This window comes from Eleutherodactylus coqui, chromosome 3 (genome assembly GCF_035609145.1).
Source record: "Eleutherodactylus coqui strain aEleCoq1 chromosome 3, aEleCoq1.hap1, whole genome shotgun sequence".
Taxonomy (NCBI): domain Eukaryota; kingdom Metazoa; phylum Chordata; class Amphibia; order Anura; family Eleutherodactylidae; genus Eleutherodactylus; species Eleutherodactylus coqui.
The window spans coordinates 114,927,076-114,952,930 of NC_089839.1; the positions used below are offsets into that span (position 1 = coordinate 114,927,076).

Here is a 25,855-nt window from a genome sequence, read left to right on the forward strand (position 1 = left end):
CTTAGATGTGCCATCAGACACCCCGATACCGGGAAAGAGGGAAATGGGAGACACCCATATACAACGTCCGCGGCAGTGCTACCCCTCGGCGGAGCTGACCAAACCCCGGAATGCCCCCACGTACGGCAGCGCGAGATCTACTATTGAGACATGATAAAAGCGCGTCACCTACCCCTACCCCTACTTCCCTGTCACCCCACAACCCCCTCCCCCTGTCTTGTCATCTGATTTGTTCTTCCCGCTGATATCTTCTCAGCATCTTACGGTCACTTTCTTTTGTTATAAGTGTACACCAAACGATTTAGATTTTAGGTTTTAATAAAGAGAAAATCTAAGGACAACAAAGCTCAAACGCTGGATAGCAGAATATGCAATGGGTGGGAGAGAGTCAATGTAAGAAATTTTACTGAATGGTATTCAATGTAAGGCAATAAGAAACGATATGTATGTATAACGTGATATGTCCTAATAAAAACATTTTGAACCAAAATATCAATATTTGCAGATAACACAAAATTATGCAATATAATTAATGCAACGGAGGACAATGTGCGGCTACAAACGGACCTAGATAAGCTAGGGGCTTGGGCAGGAAAATGGCAAATGAAGTTCAATGTTGAAAAATGTAAGACTATGCACATGGGCAGGAGAAACAGATGTCACCAATATACACTTAATGGGGTACCACTAGGGAAAAGTGATATGGAAAGGGATCTGGGGGTATTAGTGGATTGTAGACTAAACTGGAGTAACCAATGCCAGTCAGCTGCTACAAAGGCAAATAGAGTCTTGGGGTGCATTAAAAGAGGTATAGGGGCGAAGGACAAGAACATTATCCTTCCATTATATAAGGCACTTGTCAGGCCTCACATGGAATACTGCGTACAATTCTGGTCACCGGTGCTCAGGAAAGATGTCACAGTGCTTGAGGGGATTCAAAGAAGGGCAACTAAACTAATACATGGAATGAAGGCACTGGAATACCGAGAGAGGCTATCCAAATTGGGACTATTTACTCTAGAAAAAAGACGGCTAAGGGGTGATCAAATAACCATGTATAAATACATGAGGGGACAATACAAGGATCTCTCCCAAGATCTGTTTACACCTAGGACCACGACGGTAACAAGAGGACATCCGCTACAATTAGAGGAAAGTAGGTTTCATCACCAACATAGAAGGGGATTCTTTACTGTAAGAGCAGTTAGACTGTGGAACTCTCTGCTGGAGGAAGTGGTGATGGCAAAATCCATAGAGGAGTTTAAAAGGGGACTAGATGTCTTTCTGGAGAGGAAGGCTATTATAGGGTATAAATCTTAGGTTAATTGTCAATCCGGGTATATAGGCAGGTAGGAACTATTAGGGGTTGATCCATTAGGGAGTCGGGAAGGAATTTTTTCCCCAAAAGGGCTAATTGGCTTCTGCCCTTGGTTTTTTTTTGCCTTCCTCTGGATCAACACAGGAGGATAGACAGGCTGGACTAGATAGACATTGTCTTCATTCAGCCTTACATACTATGTTACTATGTATCTGAATACTGTTTTTGGTGATTCAGACAGAACCCTCAGATGGAAAGCTATGGCATCCACAGAAACATTGTGTGAAAGAAGCTTACCTGCAGTCTCACCATGTATTGATTTACCTGCTCATGGATTGTAACTTCTATTAAACTGGAAATTGAAAGGGCCTTAACCCTTTCCAATCCAATTTGTATCCTGGTTTTCCTAGGGAGCATACTCTTTTTCTGTCGTTATACAATAGCCCTACATACTGGCTAAAGACAGTACTGCATGAGGTGACACGTTGCATAGGCTCCGACAGCAGAGAGACTGGCAATATACAGTATACAATATATATACACAATATACAGAACCCCGACGGATGTTTTCCATTATCGGAGCTGTACAACCTTAAATCATAATGTCTTCAGAGGTCAGACAGTGGATTGGAAAGGGTTAATTAAATTAAAAAAAAAAAAAAAAAGGATTTCACTAAAAAGAAAATGGAGATACATACTATATTGTGGTCACACTGAAAGATAATCCTGGTCGAGTAATGCTCTTTGTCGGAGCATTTGTCCCCACTCATATAAACTATGATGAGGGTTCCATCAGCGGACGCCTGGGGACTCATCTGGATGTAGCCAAGATTTATATGTTCATTGTCTGAAGTCTTCATGCAGGACCCGATAGCGCCCCCTAAAAATACACACAAGATGACTGAGTAAAAGTCTGCAGGTCTGATTCATTGAACATTTCAAGTAAAGGTGGATCAGTTGGCAGCATCATAATGTAACAGCATTATTCACATGCATGGCTTTCTGGAAAGCAAGATTTCTAAGTGGTCACCTTTCAGCATGTTAACCCTTTCCAATCCGGCGTTGCCCCCACCCCCACTCCTCCTGCCCCCGTTCCCTGCATAGCTCCAATGTCAGACGACGTCAGACACACTTCTAACAGTATACAGGACAGCGTTCTGATATCGGAGGCTGTTCTGCAAATGTATGTAACAGTATACAGGATGGTTATAGTATGCTGTAACATACATATGCAGAACAGCCTTCAACATCGGAGCTATGCAGAGAAATCTTAATGTTGGAGGAGGGGTGACATTGGATTGAAAATTGTAAATTTTATCAAAAACATTTGTTAATAAAATCATCATGAAGGCTCATTTTTATCGGTTTCTGTTGAGCAATTCCAAGGAATACACATGTCGCCTTCCTACACAAAATAAATAAGAGATGAGGAGTGTGCAGGTGGCCGGGTAATTGGATTGGAAAAGGTAAAATTTTGTTCTATTTCCTCCAGGTAATTTTCCTTTGCAAATTTTCCCATAATTCCTTTCCTTTGTGTAATTTCCATTCCTGGTTTTGGCTTATGTGTACTGATCCAGGGTCTGGAGCATGGTCAACCCCCTCCCCTTGTCGCATCCATGATGTGCATAAAGATCTATTTACACAGGACGAATGTCGGGCAAACGATGCCTGACAATCGTCCATGTGTCTCTGCGCTCCCGTGCTCCTGCACGGGAGCTAGCAGAGCTGGCTCGCTCACGGAGTGGCCAGCACGGGGGCAGGGCAGTGCAGGAGATTTCTCTCCTCTCGCTTTCCCGCCGCTCTCCATTGAGATAACATAGCGGCCGTTCACTACTGAACAGCCGCTGTTTAAACTGAATGATGAGCTTCATTGCTGATCTCTTATGCTGCATCAACGATGACCGATGAGCTTCATCACTCATCGTTCAGTTTAAACAGCCACCGTTCAGTAGTGAATGGCCGCTCTGTTATCTCAATGGAGAGGAGTGGGGGAGTGAGAGGAAAGAAATCTGATGCACTGCCTCACCCCCCTGCTGGCCGCTCCGTGAGCGAACCAGCTCTGCTAGATCACGTGCAGGAACACGGGAGTAAGGAAACACAGGGATGAGTGTCAGGCATCGTTTGCCTGACATTCATCCCGTGTAAAAGGACCTTTAGGCTTATAGTACAATTGGACAGAGGTTGTCCGAATGGGACAAACGCTTTAAGAGATATTACATTTAGATAACTGTGCAGAAGTATTAATCAGGTGTGGAGAAAATGCTGCAAAGTAAGAATGCTTTCAAAAATAAGTTAATTGTGTCCTGAACACGGATAAATATAATCAGATACTTATCCTTCATGGAAACCATCTGGGTGGCGTCTGACTGGCTTTAAATTTATTCTACAGCAGAACTACCACCCCAGCATCTAACAAATGTTATTAAGATCAATCTTCAGTGAATAGCAGAACAAGGAGTCCTGGAAGTAATGGTATGGTCCACAGAGCCCTGATATCATCCAGTCTATCTGGGATTACATAAAAGTACAAAAGGATTGGAGTGAGCCGACATCCGCTGAAGATCTGTGCTTCGTTCTCCAAGATGTCTGGAACTTCCTCCCTGCTGAGTTGCTTCAGAAACTGTATGCAAGTGTACCTAGAAGAACTGATGCCATTTTATAGGCAAAGGACGGTCACAGCAAATATTTATTTTAGATTTCTTTTTTGTTCATTCACTTTGCATTTTGTTAACTCACAAAAATAAACTATTAACACTCCCATCTCTTATAGCATTCTTACTTTGCAGCATTTTGTCCACACCTGCCTAATGGCCCCTTTACCCACAACGATTACACTGTGCAACACAATTTTTGTAAATGATAAGCAGATAGGTGGCTTATAGTAACTTTAGTGCGCGGAATTCAAATATGATATCAGTTTTCTTTCTGCCATGTAAGGTTTTCCAATTATGGAGAATGTAATCCAATTGCCGTTGTATTGTATTTTTTGAAAATATGATTAATCCAGTAGGCTCGCCATTAACCTTGCTTACTAAAAAGAACAAAAGTAATTGTGCAACCATTCCATTATAACTGTTACAGACTGCATGCTGACTGAACACTATAAGGGTAGGTTATGTAACATATAAGATAAGTTTCCACATAGCGTAACCATTGTGGATCATCCACCAGTACGCTGTAATTAACGAACTGTGTTTTTACAGGGCATTGGTTAGACTAAATAAAAATCATACAACAAAAAAACATGTTGCTTGGTATTGCTGCTTCCGTGAAAGTCTGTTCTATTAAAGTAATGCATTATTTAGCCTGAACTGGTGAATGTCTTTCGAAAAAAAACAATTAAGAAGGCCAAAAATGCACTTTTTTGGTCATTCTGTCTCCAACTAAAAATGCAATAAAAAGCGATCGAAAAGTCGAACGTGTTCCAAAATGGTACTAACGCAAACTACAGGACGTCCCGCAAGAAATGAGCCCTTGCACAACTACGTGGACAGAAAAATAAAAGTTATTGCACAGAAAATAATGTAAAAAAAATTAAAGTAGTACAGCAAAAAAAACACAACAAAAAACTACATACGTTTCGTATCGTAGTAATCGTATTGACCCATAGAATAACGCTATCATGTCATTTTTGTTGCGGTTTGTGAGCCATAGAAACCAGACGCACCAAAAGATGGCGGAATTTCTTTTTTCTTTTTTTTTTCATTTTACTCCACTTAGAACTTTCTAAAAGTTTTTCAGTACATTACATGGTACATTGAATAGTACTATAGAAAAATACAACTCGTCTGCAAAAAAACAAGCCCTCATACAGCTACTTTGATGAATAAATAAAAGGAGTTACGATTTTTTAAGATGAAAAGAAAAAATAAAATCTTGGTTACTAAGGGGTTATATATAGAGATGAGCAAACCTACTCGGTCACGCTCCTTTTTCGCCTGGCGCGATTTTCGAGTACTTCCGTATTCGGGCAAAAAGATTCGGGGGGCACCGTGGGTGAGTGGAGGGTTACAGCGGGGAACCGTGGGTGAGTGGAGGGTTGCAGCGGGGAGTGGGGGGGGGGGGGGGGGGGGGGAGAGGGAGAGGGCTCCCCCCTGTTCCCCGCTGCTACCCCCTGCTCTGCCACGCCTCCCCCCGAATCTTTTCACCCGAGTACGGAAGTACTCGAAAATCGCGGTGCTTGATCGAGTAATTACTTGAAACAAGTATATTCGCTCATCTCTAGTTATATACCTTGAAAATGAGCCGATTATACTGGTAAAATGAGTTTTACCAGTGTAATCGTCATGTTTTAATTTTACAGAAACATATCAATTACTTTCGGTTATGAAAGCTTAAAAAATTTGTTGCACAGTGTTACTGCTCCAAATTCGCCCAAACGGCTAAAAATGAACGATAATCGTTACATGTCAACGCGGGCATCGTGCAATTTTTGTTTGAACGATGGATTTTGGTTCACTTGAAATCTATTGTTCAAATCTCTGAGAGGCTCAGCAAATAGATTCCATCTGAATGTATTTTGCTCATCTTTCAATAGACTGCAGAATGTTCTCCTTGCGGCTTGTAAACATGCCCCAAGTAAAACAATTGAATGTGATGGCAGTTGTTTGCAGAGCCCAGCATATGTTTAAACACACACCCAGCTGTGCAAACAACTCCTGGAGGTCCTTTTACATGCAAATGAAGATGCTAAAATGTTAAATGGCCATTAACACTTTATGCAAAAAGATCATTAAATCTTTCATTTGTTTAAAAGATTGTCTTTGCATGGCCTTTACACGTCTGCACAGTACTGTAGGTACCTAAAAAGTTCTGCATTTAGTCACATTAAACTGCAACTTCTCTATATCCCTCAGTAACACAATATTATCTGCTTCTGCATAAATTACTCTACAGGACAAAGAAAAAGAGCAAATCTGCGAAACTTGCCCGAGCATCCACGGGTATATGGCAGAGGCTTGCAGATGTTCAGATAAAATGTTCTTTTAATTGTTTGGTTAGAGGTGTCAACAGCAATCCAGGGTTCCTTATCCCGACTAAGGTCACTTAGATCGTACTCATTTCCATTGGTATCTAAAACAAAATAAAAAAAAATAAAAAAAGCTTTAACATTACAATTAAAAAAAAAACAACAAAACATACAAAACCTCCACAATGACATGTCTTCTTACCTGTAACTTGGCAGTCAACCGGGGCTGGGGAACAAGCCATGGCGGTTTCAAAATCAAAAAAAGTTTGATAAATATGCGCTCCGGAATTAATCACTTCTCTTTTGAATGAAAGGTGACCAGGATAAAGATCATCATTACATAAAAAATTTATTGTGAAAAGGTCTCCCGACCCTACAATGTACAAAGAGAGGGTCTTGTAAATAGGAAAAAAATTTATGTAAATCAGCGCCATTTATTTATTTTATTTTTTTCAATCACCGAACACCATTTTTAATTCTGTAATATTTCATGCATTTCCATTATATATATATATACATGCTCAAATTCAACCCAAAATTTTGTAAAAACTCATTAACCACTTAAGGACCACACACACCGCAAAAACTTATAGCGCTTAGTCCTGGACCAGCAATAGTTGATTGAAGAGGATCCCAACCGAGCCTTTTGTCAGTGCAGGGGCCCGGTTTGTTACGGCAGGTGCAGCTCCCATTGCATTCAATCAGAGCTGTGCCTGCAATTCCTAAGTGAGCTTCTGCAGTGTTGACGGCACTCCCTGCATCCGGCGCTGTCCCACTGACAGCGGGCATGGCAATCAGTGGGGCTCCCAAAGGGTGGACCCCTGCTGATCAACTATTGATGACCTTACCAAGTAAAAGTCTTGGACAATTTCTTTAAAAAATTGCCCCACCTTACTCAAACTTATTTTAGTTTATGAAACGCCATTCTAAATAATCCCCCCTTAAAATGTTCTTTGTCGGTGAACTAGAAGTTAGGTCTGCAGTGTGAAGCCATCGAGAAGGGCGGTGATCTCTGGTACTCACCAGTCTTGTCATCCTTTGCTCCACTGTAAGTAAGAGTAATGGTGCCTTCTGAAGTTAGATTCAGGGATTGACTTAGTTTCACCGGTCTAAGTGCTACATTGTTTTCAATTTCACACCCAGCCGCTGGGCTGTCCCCAACCTGGCCACAGCCAGTGACAGAGCCACAGATATTAAGCTATTGAAAGAGGACAAAAAAAAAATCAGATTCCAAATAATGAAAGAGTGATCATATTATGTGCAGAATCGGTTAGGATAGAAAGAGTTGACAATTACTCAAAAAAAAACAAAAACACCCCTATGCACTTGCTGTGGTTTCCTATAAAAACCTTGAGTCTCTTATTTACTACAACTTGTAGTAATAAAAGTTTGTCATTTATACTCATGAAAGCCGTTCTTATTCTTGCTGGTTCCCCATATTCAGCAGCTATATATCATGCTTCCATTTTTTTTCCCAAGCTTGACCAATTTATTGTTGGAGTTCAGCAATGGGTAACGGTAACTCTTCCAGACGTCACTGCTCTCAGCGTAGGTTTTAAAGATACATATTCATTGGATGTAATACAAAAACAGAAGCAATCCAATTTTTCATCAAAATAGGTGTTGCTTTCTATCCAGGTTCCATTCCAGCGGAATCCGTCTGTGACCAGGGCTGGCGACCCTGTGTACCAGACCTATCTGTAATGTGGATGACCATGGAGGCTCGTAGGAGGTCATGCGCCGTACAGATTTTTCTTTAAATATTTTTTTATTGACCGCACCATCTCTAGACGATGATGCGGGTACCCGTAAGCCATTACGTAATTGCGTATGGGCTGTGGGTCGAACGGCCTCCATTGACTTCAATTAAGGCCGTCCGTATGGAATCTGCAGGAAAATAAAGAATGCCGCGATTTTTTTCTCTGCTCACGGAATATGCAGTTTGTATCCGTGAGTGTGAAGGAAATAGCAAAAGTACATACCTTTCAATGCATGTGTTTTGCTGCAGATCCTTCACGCCGATGCCAACCGTGGGTTCCACAATAGGAATCCGGTCGTATGACACCGACCTAATACATTGAAAAGGTGTTGTCCTAGGCTAGGTTCACATATGCATCAGAGGCGCCTTTCAAATCCTCAATTGCAGATTCAGTCATATCTGAAGGTGGAAAAGCACCAGAAATGGGCAGAGCCTACCGTGCACCCCAAAAAGCAGCCAAAGAAGAGCACCAGTAGGAGTTGGGGTGTGACGACTATCCCACCGATGCAAAAGGAAGGATTCAGTTGTGAACAAAAAACAGGAGGGCCAGGAGAGGAGCCCAGACAGAAGGGGAACCATCCCAAGTAAAGACATGATAGGAGCCGTAGTAGACCGAGATAGTAGGAGTAGTGGGCAGACTCCCATCCAATGGATGAAGACAGAGAGAGAGCAGATAGGAGTGAAGAGGGAGAGAATACTTACCCCAAAGTGAAGCATAGTCACTAGAGATGAGCGAGTATACTCGCTAAAGGCAATTGCTCGAGTGAGCTGCGGGGGAGAGCGGGGAGGAACGGAGGGGAGATCTCTCTCTCTCCCTCCCCCCTGCTCCCTCCTGCTGACTGCCGCTACTCACTGCTCCACCGCGCCGGCACCCGAACCTTCTGTCTCGAGCGGGCAGGTACTCGCTAAAGGCAATGCTCGCTCGAGCAATTGCCTTTAGCGAGTATACTCGCTCATCTCTACTAGTCACCCATCCATAGAAAACAACTCCTATACTCCAGCAGTGTGCGCCCCAGTGTTCACCTACCCTTTGTAGAGGGAGGGAATGGTTTTGTTGGAGGGAGCACGCTATAGCTTGTGGATCATAGTCAAATGACTGTGTGACCGTTCCTTCTTTCCTTTTAAGGATTAGGCAGACAACAAGGTGGTTGGCTCCATGATGTTAGCCCTCCTCGGTGGGCCAACAGGGAGAGTCTAGTGCTTGCCCTGCATTCAGCAAAGGTAGTCATAGAAAAGGACCAAAGACTGATAATGGACAGGTTTGCCTCCTATGGATACCAAGCTAAAACTGATTAGCTTGGTGCCTGTAGGAAGGGTATACCTGGTAGGAGGGGCTAACACTTTTTTTCCCCTTCGTGTCCAACTTCAAGTGGCAGCAGCTATACTCACAGTCTGAGCTATGTCCCCCAATCCAATGACATGGATGAGCAAATAGCACTGCATGCAATAGGGTCTGTCATGTGCCCATTGTGCGACATTTGTGGCACTGCGTCATGGTTTCCGTTAAACAGCAGAAACCACAATACATATGAGAGTAGCGCCTTACACACAAAGAAAAATTCTTACCTTATAAGTCTTGCCATTGCCTTGTACCGTATAACCAGACTCATTATTCAAAGACTTAAGGTTATAAGTAAAGCCAGTGTTTGGGTTCTCTATTAAACAGTCCTGCAGGCAAAAAAAAAAAAAACACACTTTCAGACAGGTATGATTTACAGCTTAACTCTTAATTCTCTCTATAAGTAGAGGCATAAAAACAATAAGTTTTTTTGTGTTTTTTTTTTTTAAACCTGTTTAGGCCTCACTTACCTCTTTTCCATGTATGCTTTTGAGGATTGGACAAGCAGCTTCCGTATACCACAGAAAGGTGGCTAAACAGTTCTCAACAGAGATAAACTTAGGCCTGGTAGACTATAAAACAAGCAATAAAAATGAGATATAATTCAGCTTTTTAATAATTGTGTAAAATTATACCTCCAATAATACATAGAAATTATTACAGGAGTGTGCACGATTATGGTTTTCTGAAATAACTTGCATGCAGGTTTTGTCTCTATGGCCCATTTCACACAAGCACGTTGCTAAACATCCATAACACAGATCTGCAATGTGGGCAAGTGGTGAAATAAGATGCTGTATTACATGCGTATTTGTGTTCATTGGCATCTATAGACCAAACATGGATCCATTTTGGCCCAATAGAAAGTACCAATGAATGCAAAACGGATGTGATACTGATGGAATATGGATGCATCCATTGCTAAGCACTGTCTTTAGACATCAATGGGCATTTTCTATCTGCAAAAGAAATGGCAAGTATGTACAGGAATATAAACTGACTTAGAATACTATTAGCTCCTTATTATGGACAGAAAAAAATTGAATACTAATAAAAAATATGTTAATGTGAAATCAGCCTAAACACCACCATGGACAAGATGTGCTGCTCATATCTATACACTAAGAGACTGTTCTGTGCAGTATGGGGGCCAGCACTGTACAACATAAGGTGACTCTGCTGCACGGGCTTCAATACTGGTTATGGGGGCCTAGGAGAGCAGAACGCTCTGTCTACTAGTGCATATAGTAGACATATATATATCCTGCAGCTGTTACCTGCTAATATTTAGAAACTGAATCATCCATGCACTGTACCCAGAAAAACAAATCATCATATACTAAATGTTTCGCTTTTTAAGTTTTAGAGGAGCAAAAGAGGAAACAAATATTCTGACCAGGCAGTGAGGTATTACAGGAGGAATAAAGAGCAGTAGTACCGCTTTGGAATGAAGTATATACCACTTGTCAGCCTGCTATTCAGAATCCAGGGACAGCTGAGTGTAAATGTAATAGTGGTCTTGTTACTTGTCACCCAGCTTTCCAGGAGTCCTGAAGGCCATATTTGACTAGTTATAGCAATGTATGTTATATAAATTCTTGCATAACTCTGTAGTTGGCATTCAGGATCCTGGTAGAGATGATTGACAATGTAATGATTCCATTAGTTGTCACCCAACTATCCAGAAGCCCTGCATGGCATGTCTCATTATGGTGAGATATGGGGTATACATTTGTGCACAACTAGGCACCAATCAGCTGTAACTACGGGCGTCTCTCTTTCCCTGCTATGGAGCCTGCAGCTGTGTGATAAGGATGAGAGGGGAGCCGCCCATACAAACAGCTGATTGGTGGAGGGAGAGGGAGCAGCAGCAGTTCTCGCTGGCGCTCACTAATCAGCTGTTCATATGGGCGGCTGCTGTGTAGTGGACTTGCGATCCTTATCACACAGCTATCTGCTCCATATCAGGGGAGGAGAGCCGTCCATACAAATAGCTGATTAGTGAGTGCTGTAAAGAACTGCTGCTGCTCCCCACTTCCACCAATCAACTGTTCGTACAGATGGCTCTCCTCCACTGCTATCGCTGCAGATGCGGCCTGCAGCTGTGTAATAAGGACGCGTGATCCTTTTCAAAACAACTGCTGGCCGGGTCCGAATTTCGACATGCTTGCTTTATAGGACGCACTGACTACTACCCCCATCCCCCCCCCCCCCACCACTCTTTGTGTGGGGGTAGAGGAAGTGGGGTGGAGTGCATCTTAAGAAGCAAAACATACGGTACATTCCAAAATTTTACTCATTTTTCTGTATACGTAGAGGTAATTTTAACATGTGAAAATCACATACATAGGAGTAGGACTATCTGATGAATGACATAGAAGGAGGCTCCCTACTTCGTTCCATGTCCACGAGCCAGACCGTAGAGCCACTGTGCGTCACTGTTTTTTTTTCGAGTTTTATAGTGTCACCCAAGTGATACAATACTGACATGGCAACTCACAACTTCCAGAAACTTCAGAAGCAAAGGTTGCAACTGCTCGCTGCTTGGGCTTTATTTTCAGAAAGGGTTGCAATTATGAGACCACCCCAGTCAGCTTCTATGGCAGAAAATAAGCCAACTCCAGAAAGTTCACTTATGTAGCCATTCTATCGTAGACACATGGTCAGTAATAACGGCTTACCACAGCTCCCTTTTGACATATAAGTTGCAACTGTGACGAATATGAAACCGTCTTATTTTCTCCATCAGTACATTCAGAGCCATTTATGTATTCAATGATAATATTTCCACTTTCTATAACTGGTTTCTTGCTTGCCACACCCAGATTGTTGATGGCCACCGTTTCAGCAACCTTATCCTGCATTAAAAAGGATAAAGTTAAAGAGCACAACAGACATGTTATAGTTTGAACAAAGTAAAAAACTGCACGGGGCCTAGACCTGGACATAGAAATTACATTCATTGTCTGAAGAGATCTATTTTGAAGGGAAGCTGACACCAGGCATCTAAATAGTCAGCGGCGAGGGAAGCCCCCCTCCTGCGCCTCATCAACCCCCTGGGATTCAATCGTGGGGTGTAAATAGCATGGCAGCCTAAAGCCTAGTGAAGGCTCCCATGGCTTCCATGCATGGATACCTACGTTAAAAAGTAATCAAAAATATGTACATACCGCAAAATGGTACTAATACTACAACTGGCCTCACAAAAAAGCTCTCACAAAATCCAACTAACAAAAACGTTATCGTTCAGTATACAGCAACTAAAATATATATATATTTTTTTAAGTAGAGAAACAAAGTACTAACAACAACAAAAAATAAGTAAAATTTAGTTTGCCATAATCGGATGGACCTGCAGAAGAGTTCACATAAGTTATTTTGCATTGTAAAAATTAAAAAACACACAAAAAAAAAAAAAATTTAAGTAAAAAAAGAAAAAATTACATCACACAATTCCTTTCTCTCTCTTTAGTTCTAATTTCATTCTACTTAAAAAGGTTTTAAAAAGTTTAACTTTTCATTATATGGTACATTAAAACAGTACAACCAGTACCGCAAAAAGGAGCCCTCATACTGCTATGTTGATGCAAAAATAAAAAAATAAAAAAATTAGCTGTCTCTTGGAACATATAAATGAAATTAAGAAAAAACAAACAAACGGATTTTCAAACACCAGAGAACTTATTTAGACTTGAAGACAGACAAAAAAAATGAAGCGTACTTACAGATACTTTGGCATAGCCCATTTGGCACACAGCAGCAAACGGGTCACAACCCTTCACTGGCAACAACGAACGGCACACATTAATGTAATATTTCTTGTTATTCCCTTGTGTTTGATCCATGGCAAACCAGTTGGAAGAATGTTCTCCTTGAACTTTTGATAAACTGTGAAATGGTGGAAATGCTTATACATTAATAAAAATGATCAATGCCGAGTGTAACACCTTCAGAGCAACGTGTCAGTCTCGGTGTACATGTGACCAGAAATAACATTACATACGAATGGTGACCACTGCAGCCAATCCAGGGCCGTACACAGATTGTTTACATATGGACACCGTGTGATCACTGTGGACAAAGACCAGGAGGACTACCGAGCTGCAATGCTGGATCGCCAAGGTGGAGCACAGGGGAGTTTTTTCTTTCTTTTTTTTACTACTTTTGCAGCCATTTTTAATCCCTTCTTAAAAGCAGACAACCCCTTTAACATTAACTCTTAAAGTTTTGAGTTATATTAAAAGGGTGTTCTGAAATAAAGGGAAAAAAAGTCACAAGGGGAAGTTAATGGTGTTAAATAGAAAAATACTCTTACTCCCCTTTCCAATGACCTCCTCCGTCTAGTGCCACTGCAGGTTCCCCTCCCAGAAATGACTGCACTCATATGACTGATGAGGCCAGTGACTGACCAAATTGGTCACATCAGCAATGAACGTCATGTGACAACTGCATTAACCCCTTCCCGATCCAGCACGTACATTTACGTTCTGGAGCGTCGGGGTATGTATAAAGAGAGGCCGCGGGGCAATCTCTCTTCATACAGTGCGGGGCGTCAGCTGTTTACTACAGCTGACACCCGCAGGCAATAGCTGCAATTGGCCGTGCAATCAATTGTGGCAAATAACCCTTTAAATGCCGCTGTTAATTCTGTCAGCGGCATTTAAATTCCCCGAAAGATGTTCGGGGTTCCCGTACGGCCCCCACGCAGTGAGATCGGGGGAGCCGTGCAGGTGTCATGGCAGCCGGGGGCCTTCTGAAAGGCCCCAGGGCTGCCTTAGGAGACTGCCTATCAAGCCATCCCCATGGGTTGGCTTAATAGGCTGCCTGTCAATTGCAGTATGACGTAAAAAAAAAAAAGAAAGAAAAGTTTAAATCACCCCCCTTTTGCCATAGCTATAATTAAAACATCTAAATCTTAAAACAAAAATACATATTTCATATCGCCGCCTCCGTAAAAGTCCGATCTATCAAAGTAACACATTATTTACCCCGCACGATGAAAGTCATCTGAAAAAAAAAAAAAAAAAACACACCAGAAATGCACTTTCAGTCACCCTGTCTTCCAGAAAAAACGCAATAAAAAGCGATCAAAAAGTCATATGTAACGGAAACTAGAGGACATCCTGCAAAAAATGAGCCCTCGCTGAACTGTCGACGGAAAAATAAAAAAAGTTATTGTGCGCACAAGATGACCGCAGAAAATAAATTGGAAAAAAAATAAAAGGTCTTTGAAAAAAAAAATAAATAAATAATGCAGTAAAAAAAACAAACAAAAAAAACTATACAAGTTTGGTATTGTAGCAATCGTACTGACCCATGGAATAAAGTTATCTCGTTTTTGTTGCAGTTTGTGCACTGTAAAAACACAACGCACTGAAAGATGGCGAAATGTTGTTTTTTTTTCCATTTTACTCCACTTAGAATTTTTAAAATTTTTTTCAGTACGTTATATGGTACTTTAAATAGCACCATTGAAAACTACAACTCGTCCCACAAAAAACAAGCCTTCATACAGCGACGTAGATGGATAAATAAAGAAGTTACGATTTTTTTTAAAAGGGGGAGGAAAAACCAAAAGAAAAAAAAGGGGCCGCGTCATTAAGGGGTTAACGTGTGGAATAGAACAGTGGTGGTGTGTGCTGAAAAGGCAAGTATACATTCTTTTTTCTATTTTACACCACCATTCCATTCCCCCACTATTCCACCACTCCCTCCCCCCCCCCCCCCCCCCGTAATATTTTTTTTTTAATGTCAGAAAACACCTTTAATTACTTTGTTCGTACCTTGACAGATCATACTGTTCATCAGTTTCTTTATCCACCACAAGACACTCAACTGGTAGAGCTGGGCAAGCATATTTTGTATACCACTTGAAGTTATATGTATAGTTGTCTTCTTTCTACATGGAAAATAAAATACTTCATGTAATCAGTTTGTCATAGTCACCTCCTAACACTGAAAATACGAAGATACAAGGGATAAGTTTTAAAAACAGGAGTTAAGCCAATGGAAAATATGCATTTATATCATTATCAAGACTTATGCAACTGCCTTCACACAATTATATCTGGTGACTACAAAATTTACCGCTACACTGCTCATTGCTGATTGACTACAGATCAACAATTACTGTTTACTGAGAGGCTCTTCTGTATGGCCACCTGTGCCTGCTACTGCAGCTTAGCCTATCCACTAGGAACAAGATGCAGTACCACGCAGTGCAGTTTGTACGGACGAGCAGCTGTGCGCATATATACAATCAAGCCGATGAAAGCTTTACTGTGTTTATCAGGGAGAGTCCCAGACATCTGGTCCCACTAATCCAACATTGAAAGGCTATTCTAAATATAAGCCATCAATGTTAGAGTCCTAAAAAACCCCTTTAACATATATCACGCTGTCGGGGAAGGTGTATAGAGTGGGTTGGAGAGCAGAGCTCACTTCATATCCAGCGAGACAACAACAGTTGCAATCCGAGTCAGCTCTGATCATGACCGTTATTTATAGGTCATGGTGAAAATTGTCCGTAGCACCCCATCACTCCCCTCCTCCAAGAAGTGATTGTGAGGTCTCAATGGGTTGGTACAACAGATAAGGGCCTAATAAAGGGGTTTTCCAGTGAGAATAAATCAACAAAATCATTGAAATCAACGGGAGCCGTGCCTGTAGTTACAAGCACCGGCCACTACACAGAGGTTGGCGAGGAAACTGCTGTTCCGACCTCTGTGTATTTGCGGCGCTGACAGTATGCGCCTGCTCAGCTGATGGTTAAGGGTCCCGAGCGACAGACCCTAGCCGATCAAATATTGATGACCTATCTTAGGAAATGTCATCAATAGTATTCTCCCTGGAAAACCTGTTTAATGTGGGCTTAGGCAGCCTTAATATGCAACATATAAAGCTACAATATACACTACAATACAATACAGAAGGATTGCAGTATATAGTACAAGAAATCACAAGCTAACGTCTCCTACGAGAGTTAAATAAACATGTTAAACAAAACGTGTAATAAAAATGTTTAAAAAAAATTAAAAAAAATAGAATTTAAAAAGACCCTCAAGCCCCACCTTTCCCTAAAAAAAAATCTAACATATACTTCAAAAATTTAAAAAATATTGTTATCGCCGTATTCATAAAAATCTGAACTAGTAGAACATTGCACTACTTATGCTACATTGTGAACGCTGTGTAAGGAAAAAATAAATTAAAAAATACACAATGCTAGGATTTTAGGGTGGATTATTTGTCACTCTCATGTACAAAAAAATTGAATAAGAAGTGATCAAAAAGATGTATGCATCCAAAGTGGTATCAATTGGAACTACAGCTTGACCTGAAAAAAAAAACAAAAAACAAAACAAGACCTCTCACCCCGATCGACAAAAAATTAAAGTTATCAGGAGTATGGCAATGGAAATTGCTATGTTTTGAAAAAAAGGATTTTAAAAATAGCATTACATAAAATAACTATTTAACTTTGATATCCTTAGTCCTAATGCCTACCACCAGCTCCCCTCTCCAAAAAAAAAGATGGAATTACTTTTTTCCCTTTTCACCACACTTCAAAAATTTTACAAACTTTTTCAGCACATTATATGGTATAGTAAATTAAAGTCAAAGAAAATAAAAAAAAACCAAAAAATATTATAGATCTTGGAAGCTAAGGTACGAAAAAAAAGCACTGGTCTTGAAGAGGTTAAAGTATGAACATCCTCTTTAAAATCCTCTTTTCTCACAGTTCAGCCAACAAACATGGTTAGCAGGTTGTACCTGATATTCTGGCTGACCAATTTCAGCACTTCTGTCACACAAGAAAGTGATTAGCGATGAACGAGGCGTTTTCTTTTCATCATTGTAGGGGGTTCCTCCGGTGTAGCTGAGCTGGATCATTCCGTCATAGTAGGAAAGCTTAGAATTACCAATGCCAAGATTCCAGTTTTCATTTTTCCTGGGAGAAGGAATAACAGCAGCTGTATTTAAAGGGAACCTGCCATCACTGTTTCATGACTCTGCCTGGCTGTAACAGCGCCCTAAAGACTCTAACTTATTTACACGCAGCAAATGCACTTATGAAAGTTCTGTTTCTTCAAAAAGACCAACCGGACAATTTTACTATGGGCATGGATGAGATATTTGTCAGAAGTCCTATTCCACCATCCTCTTTGTGTAACAAAAACAAGTTGATGACAGGTTCCCTTTCAAGGGGTTGTCTCGCGAAAGCAAGTGGGGTTATACACTTCTGTATGGCCATATTAATGCACTTTGTAATGTACATCGTGCATTAAATATGAGCCATACAGAAGTTATTCACTTACCTTCCCTGCGCTGGCGTCCCCGTCTCCATGGCTCCGTCTAACTTCAGCGTCTAATCGCCCGATTAGACGCGCTTGGGCAGAAGGGTCTTCTGCCTTCGGGTCTGTCCGGCAGCAGCGGCGTTCTGGCTCCGCCCCTTCTACGCATCGCGTAGCTCCGCCCCATCACGTGTGCCGATTCCAGCCTCCTGATTGGCTGGAATCAGCACACGTGATGGGGCGGAGCTACTCGATGACGCGTAGATGGGGGCGGAGCCAGAACGCCGCTCGTGCCAGACCGAGCGGAAGGCAGAAGACCCTTCTGCGCAAGCGCGTCTAATCGGGCGATTAGACGCTGAAGTTAGACGGAGCCATGGAGACGGGGACGCCAGCGCAGGGAAGGTAAGTGAATAACTTCTGTATGGCTCATATTTAATGCACGATGTATACTACAAAGTGCATTAATATGGCCATACAGAAGTGCTGAACCCCACTTGCTTTCGCGAGACAACCCCTTTAAAACATTCCAAAATTATTACCAGCATTAAAGGGGACTACAAAATTGATGGCCGTTTCTCAGCGTAGGACATCAATATCAAATCGGTAATGCCAGGAAAAGCCACTATCAAAAGGTACGGAGCTATGCCTGGTAAACAATAAGGCCTCATGTCCACTAGAAAAATACAATCCGCGCAGAAACTGCCACGGATTTCCGCAGCGGATTCCGCGCGGATTTGCTTTAAGTGGTATTTTTTTTTGCATGCAGATATCTGCACACATTGCTATCAATGTGATAGAAATGTTGCCGATCCGCGTGGAATCCGTGGCAGAATGGAGCATGCCGCGTTTTTTCTACCGCGCGTGAAAAACGCAATTCTTTTAAAATGCCATCCGTGGGTGCAAAAATCAATTTAATGGACCGCGGATGGCCAATGATTCCCTATGGGCAAAATCCGCAATTCCATTTAGCTAGTGGACATGAGCCCTAAAGGGAACGTGGCACTTGCTGCCACATACATAGGATTTCAAGTTTACTTACATTTTAGTCAATTGGCACGCTCCTGAGTTGGGCTGACATGGTTGTTGGGTTACATTGCTGCAAACATTTATATAGAAATCATACGTATCCGTTTCAATCTTGTAGTTTTCGTTTTTATTTGTCAGCGGTGAAAGATCAAAGTAAAATCCTTCAAAATAGAAAACAATTTGGATATCAGTACACAAGCATTTCCCACTCAAGATCTTATACAGCAGATACTGAGAATCAATAGCAATGTGAGAGGGACTCTACTTTTACTCTACAATGCCTGACGTGTGCCAACAAAAGACACTCAGCATTCAAGACTATCCCATTACACAAGGATATACCCAGGTTCATCAATGGAGTGTTTGCTGTAACAGTACGTTTGGCTAAAAAAAAACAAACCTATGTCCATGCAGTTTAGCCTATTACCCGCAAATGTTGATCCAATGGAAGGCAAAACAAAAAACACTGAGGTAGAAGCCAATTTTCCCCATTTAAGAGAGAAAATTCCTTCCTGACTCCAATCTGGCAATCGGAATAATACCCAAATCACCAACCCTTTTCAAGTGATCAGAGATCTAACATGTATTATTGTAACACTCAGGAAAAAGGCATCCAGGCCCCTTTTATACTCTTATAGAATTCTTCATAATCACATCCTCAGGCTGAGTGTTCCATAGTCTCACTGCTCTTACAGTAAAGAACCCCCTTCTATTTTGCTGTAGAAACCCTATTTCTTCTAAAGTCTAGATGATTAGATAGTTGCCAATAAAATGCTTGTTCTGCCAACCGCAATCTACCCCAACCACTTGCGTACTTGGCAAACATAGCCAAAAATGTTATCCGTTTTCAAGCTTTCTTTCACATGTTTGCCAGTAATAAAGATCATCTTAAATTTCAATATATGTTTAAAGCGTTGAAAACAATGGAAATGTATCTGCAGACAGTTTGATTTACTGTAATTTACGCCAAAAACAAAAGTTTATCATAGGGGAAATCTATGCCAGCTCATAACTGGTGTACATTTTGCAGTTTCCTACGGAGAATGGCCAGACACGTGCCAAATATATTAATTAAGAGGTATGCGCCTCTTAATACATTTGGTGCACTTCACGCCGGGACAATCTTTAATCAGACCCGTGTATGAAACATTGGTCTAAGTAAACTTCACCGTTTATTTTCATGTAGCACTCATATCTCCTTTCAAGCTGGACCTACCATGAGTGATATATAAAAGGCTCTTCAGTGTATACAAGTCTCAAGACAACAAGTCCTATAATCAGGACAACCAATATGCGCAATCAAGCTGTGATCCTGTAATCTCAAGCACGATGTCACAGCATACTATGGCAAGATATTTAAAAGAACAGACGGTCATTTATACATTTCCTCTAGTAGGTCAAATTTAATACTTTTTGACAACGTTATATTGAAGACTCAACATTACATTTTAGATTAAAAGTGCTTAAAAAAGTGACAAGCATTAACACTTACCAGCCTGCGGATCTGCAACTGTGCAGTCACTTCCTTCCGCTTTGGACACGACACAGGCAGCGGCGGTATGCCACTCGAATTCATAGTAGCAGTCCTCAGCATTCATCAGTACGGGAGGGCTCTCGTGGACACCTACATAGAACAGAGGTGCTATAATTATCGGTGGAGCGAGCTGGTAACCACATACTAGATTTCATAGTTCTACAATGCTGTAAACTAGGTTTATGATCTTTTCACTACAAATGCCAGAACCACAATCTAAAAGATGTAAAGCATATAGTGTTGCTTGTTGTAATCAACCCGCCAATAAAATTGGACCAATTTTTGCTAAATCATATCGGATCAACTTAACCCGATTTTTGGCAAAATTTTTGAAAAAAAAAATTTGAATCTCAATAAAAAGTGTGTGAGAGAGGGCACATGTGAGAGAGCATGAGACAGCGCGAGAGAAAGACAGTGCAAGTGTGCTTTTGTTCAATATGGCTCAGTGATTAATACTATTACCTTTCAGTGCTGGAGTTCGAAGCTCAAATCCCATCAAGGACAAAATCTGCATAAACTTTGAAAACCTCCACCCAGATGTTGCCCATAGTCAGATTTGAACCTGTAACTCAAGCACCGCATGGAAGAAGTGCTAATAACTGAGCCACCACACTTGTTCTTTCAGCTCCAGAGAAGAACAAGAATATACACAAAGAACATAAAACCTCCATCCAGATGTTGCCCTTTGTCAAATTTGAACCTAGAACCCCGGCACTGCAATGCAACAGCAGTAGCAACTTAAGACATCAAACTTATTTTCCCTTCTCCAGAGAAAGAGAAGGTGGAGAAGAAAAAGAACACAAAGAGAACATACAAATCCATGCTGATGTTTTCCAGATGTAAACCTAGAACGCCAGCGCTACAAGGCAACCGGAGAGGAAAGAAAGTAGACCAAGAATGGTGGCTCAGCTGTTTTGCAGTGCTGGGGTAAAAAGTTTAAATCTGTCCAGAGGCAACATATGGATGGAGGTTTTCAAAGTCCATGTAAAGGTTGTCCTTGATGGGATTTGAGCCTTTTACTCGAGCACTGCAAGGCAATATACTAACCAATCAACACAGACCTGATGCTAAGAATGGAGCAGTGCAGAGCAGAGAGTGGCAAGTATACAATTGTTTATTAGTTATATATATGGGTTGCAGGTATTTAAAAGGGTAAAAAAAGGAAAAATAAAAAATCAGACATTCCTTTTAAGGGGCACAAATGGACCACTATTACTTTGTGAGCATAGAGGGGTATTACTTTTCTGTGGCACAGAGTGGGCATTATTATTTTGTGCAAGGGCACAGAAAGAAATTATTATCATGTTGAGCATAAAGCAAACACTATTTCTTCTGTTGGTCACTGCGGGGGAATTATTTAGTGCAAGAACTATTGCTCTGTGGAGCACAAGAGGGGGCACTAAGAGGGGCATTGGGGGTAGCAGCAGGATGGAAAGATCATGCAGTGAAGTCGTACCCTTAAAAAAAAAATCTATATGGCTGTCTGGGCTCGATGGAGAAAAGAAAATGAACAACTTTTGATCAACACCTGTGATCATTGGTGGTAACTGCTCTGTAATCTCTACCACTGTGTAGATGTAGAACTGGTTTTTATTATATGGTAGCTGTTTTAAAGGGGTTATTATAGCTAAGCCACTGTATCTAAACTGTCAAGCTATAAAATGTAGCTGGTAGGGAGGCCTCAGGCGCAGCGGCCCCCAGTAGTGATAGTGACCGCCCCGCAGCGGCCCCCAGTAGTGATAGTGACCGCCCCGCAGCGGCCCCCAGTAGTGATAGTGACCGCCCCGCAGCGGCCCCCAGTAGTGATAGTGACCGCCCCGCAGCGGCCCCCAGTAGTGATAGTGACCGCCCCGCAGCGGCCCCCAGTACTGATAGTGACCGCCCCGCAGCGGCCCCCAGTACTGATAGTGACCGCCCCGCAGCGGCCCCCAGTACTGATAGTGACCGCCCCGCAGCGGCCCCCAGTACTGATAGTGACCGCCCCGCAGCGGCCCCCAGTACTGATAGTGACAGCCTCGCAGCGGCCCCCAGTACTGATAGTGACAGCCCCGCAGCGGCCCCCAGTACTGATAGTGACAGCCCCGCAGCGGCCCCCAGTACTGATAGTGACAGCCCCGCAGCGGCCCCCAATACTGATAGTGACAGCCCCGCAGCGGCCCCCAATACTGATAGTGACAGCCCCGCAGCGGCCCCCAATACTGATAGTGACAGCCCCGCAGCGGCCCCCAATACTAATAGTGACAGCCCCGCAGCGGCCCCCAATACTAATAGTGACAGCCCCGCAGCGGCCCCCAATACTAATAGTGACAGCCCCGCAGCGGCCCCCAATACTAATAGTGACAGCCCCGCAGCGGCCCCCAATACTAATAGTGACAGTCCACAGCGGCCCCCAATACTAATAGTGACAGTCCACAGCGGCCCCCAATACTAATAGTGACAGTCCACAGCGGCCCCCAATACTAATAGTGACAGTCCACAGCGGCCCCAGTACTAATAGTGACAGTCCACAGCGGCCCCAGTACTAATAGTGACAGTCCACAGCGGCCCCAGTACTAATAGTGACAGTCCACAGCGGCCCCAGTACTAATAGTGACAGTCCACAGCGGCCCCAGTACTAATAGTGACAGTCCACAGCGGCCCCAGTACTAATAGTGACAGTCCACAGCGGCCCCAGTACTAATAGTGACAGTCCACAGCGGCCCCAGTACTAATAGTGACAGTCCACAGCGGCCCCAGTACTAATAGTGACAGTCCACAGCGGCCCCAGTACTAATAGTGACAGTCCACAGCGGCCCCAGTACTAATAGCACCCCCCCCCACGCGCGACCCATATACTTCCCCCCTTCTTCTTGTGGAAGCGCCGCTGCTCCTCTGCTTGGTGTTGGTCCCAGGTGCACACTGTGATGTCAGTGTGCTGCCGGATGCCTCCTCCCCTGCTCTCGCGGAACCTAAGAGGAGACGTCAGGGGAGGAGGATGCAGTTTGCACACAGACGTCACAGTATGCACTGGGATCAGGGCCACAGAGTGAATACCGTTTAGGGAGCCGCGGCACGCCTGCCGGTATTCACTGATGTGGTAAGCGGCCGACCGCGGCACGTGCCAGCAGGATGGGCTCCGCGTGCCGCCTCTGGCATGCGTGCTATAGGTTCGCCACTGCTGCTCTAGATGATGCGGACAGGGAAACTAGTAGAGCACTGTCCCTGTGACTCCAAGCTCTGTTCGAAGTGGATCTTCAAAGTAGGGTTATTCTGAAACGCAGTAGTGTTTCAAAATAAGACATATGTCAGCAATGTACTTGCCTGTCCCAGATTCATGCTGTTCATGGTTCAGGCAGCGGGAGCCTGGGAACAAGTTTCCTTTAATACAAAAGTACTACATTTTCATTGGACACAGGTAGTAACTGCCTAAAAGTCTTGGGGTGTATTAAAACAGGTATAAGGGCGAAGGATGAGAACATTATTCTTCCACTATATAAGGCACTCGTCAGGTCCCACATAGAAAACTGTGTACAGTTCTGGATATGGTGCTCAGGAAAGATGTTGCAGTACTTGAGGGGGTTCAAAGAAGGGCAACTAAACTAATACATGGAATGGGAGGACTAGAATATCCAGAGAGGCTATCCAAATTAGGATTATTCACCCTGGAAAAAAGACGGCTAAGGGGCAATCAAATAACTATGTATAAATACATGAGGACAATACAAGGATCTCTCCCGTGATCTGTTTATAGCCAGGACTGCGAAGGTAACAAGAGGGCATCTGCTACGTCTAGAAGAAAGCAGGTTTCATCGCCAACACAGGAGGGGGTTCTTTACTGTAAGAGCAGTGAGACTGTGGAACTCTGCCTGAGGACGTGGTGATGGCAAAATCCATAGAGGCGTTTAAGAGTGGACTAGATGTCTTTCTAGAGCAGAAGGATATTATGGGATATAGACATTAGGTAATTAGCAGGTTTGTAGTTCCGGGTCTTACAGTCAGGTAAGAACTACCAAGGTTGATCCAGGGATTATTCTGATTGCCATTTGGAGTCGGGAAGAAATTTTCCCCTAAATGGGCCAACTGGCTTCTGCCTCTTGGGGTTTTTGCTTTCCTCTGGATCAACTAGAGTGTGGAAATAGGCTAAACTAGATGGACATTGTCTTCATTCAGCCTAACATACTATGTTACAAGGTGCAGATCAAGTGGCGAGACAATTGACAGTGCTCTAACAGATTCTGACATTCGGCATCACCACCAGATAATGCCCATATTAGTGCTGCTGTATTGTGATAGCAATCATTAGCTTTCTACCCAGACAGGCTAGTATGCTCCTGCCACCTGCAGCCGAATAGTGTATTAGAGATTTCCATCTAGCATATAACAGCATTAAAACTGTTAACTACTGGCATATACCTGGGCTACATATGAGCGTGATGTCCGTGTGAATTTGTTTGCTTTCTGCACAAGTTGACCCATCTGTGTATTCAAGAACAATGTGCCCATTAACAAACTTTGGTTGAGTCAGGAACTTTCCTAAGTTTTTCTGGCCATTAGGACCTGCAAAGCAAAAAGATATCAAAATATAAACCAAGAAAATAAAACTATAAAACTAGTAACAAAAGTCATGAAACACTAATACTAATGGTAAAATATATCCTTACCCACTGCACAAACGGCTGCGTCGTCTTCACAGAGGCTGGCCTCTCCCGTCTTCAAGACATCATGGCAGACATTGATATAGAAACGTCTCTTATCTGACGGACTCAAATTGACTGCCTGCCAGTTTTGAGCATGGCTGGATTCTGAAATTCATGCAAATGGTCAGTGCTGTGTCAACAAAGTTAGGTTAAGAAGATAACTAGAAAATTGCAATTCACTTTATTTACAGAAACTGAAAAAAATTGTTCCAGAGAGTTGGCCACTAGGGGTCTCCCTTCCTGCTAATACCGTATGCTGACATATTTCTAGAAGAAAAAAAATTTTTATTCCACGCTGCGGAATAAGTTGGCGCTATACAAATAAAGATTATATATATATATATATATATATATATATATATATATATACACATACATATATACACACACACACACACACACACACACACATATATATATACACACATATATACATATATATATATATATATATATATATATATATATATATATATATATATATATATATATATATATATATATTTATTACACACACACACACTTTTTTTTTATTAAGGTCGTGTAGACCATAATTGACCATTAAACATGAAAAAAATGCTTCAGGCCGCTTGCAGACGGGCGGGTCAGATCCGGCGGCGAAAATTCTCGCCGCGGGACCCGACCCGAGCGCCTGCACGGACGAGCGCATACTCACCCGCGCCCGGCGGCCCCGGCTCTTTCATGTGCCGGCTGACGGGCAGCCGACGCATGCGCAGACCGGAGCCGGCGGCTGGGTGAGTGACGTTTCTGTGCGAGGTTCTGCGAGCCCCGCACAGAAATAGGACATACCGCGGTTGTCTGTATAGGAGTGCGTATTGTAATGCACTCCTATGCAGGCTTTCAGTGGCGGAAATCCCGCGGGATTTCCGCCCGTGTGCAGGCGGCCTAAAAATGCCTGACAAGTTTCCAGCACCCTTTT

The 25,855-nt window shown here is 42.6% G+C and overlaps 1 protein-coding gene across 1 annotated transcript in view; it reads right to left on the reverse strand.

Annotated features, from left to right (window-relative positions):
• IGF2R (insulin like growth factor 2 receptor) overlaps positions 1-25,855 on the reverse strand; it is a 167,433-nt gene that overhangs the window by 68,706 nt on the left and 72,872 nt on the right. The window contains exons 12-25 of the mRNA XM_066595978.1: positions 24,880-25,020; positions 24,632-24,775; positions 20,198-20,329; positions 18,719-18,866; positions 17,159-17,336; positions 15,169-15,284; positions 13,111-13,273; positions 12,067-12,243; positions 9,856-9,957; positions 9,613-9,714; positions 7,311-7,485; positions 6,490-6,660; positions 6,248-6,391; positions 2,017-2,198 (exon numbers count right to left, since the gene is read on the reverse strand). Coding sequence (XP_066452075.1) covers positions 2,017-2,198; positions 6,248-6,391; positions 6,490-6,660; positions 7,311-7,485; positions 9,613-9,714; positions 9,856-9,957; positions 12,067-12,243; positions 13,111-13,273; positions 15,169-15,284; positions 17,159-17,336; positions 18,719-18,866; positions 20,198-20,329; positions 24,632-24,775; positions 24,880-25,020 — 2,075 coding nt within the window. The remainder of the gene's footprint in view (positions 1-2,016; positions 2,199-6,247; positions 6,392-6,489; positions 6,661-7,310; positions 7,486-9,612; positions 9,715-9,855; positions 9,958-12,066; positions 12,244-13,110; positions 13,274-15,168; positions 15,285-17,158; positions 17,337-18,718; positions 18,867-20,197; positions 20,330-24,631; positions 24,776-24,879; positions 25,021-25,855) is intronic.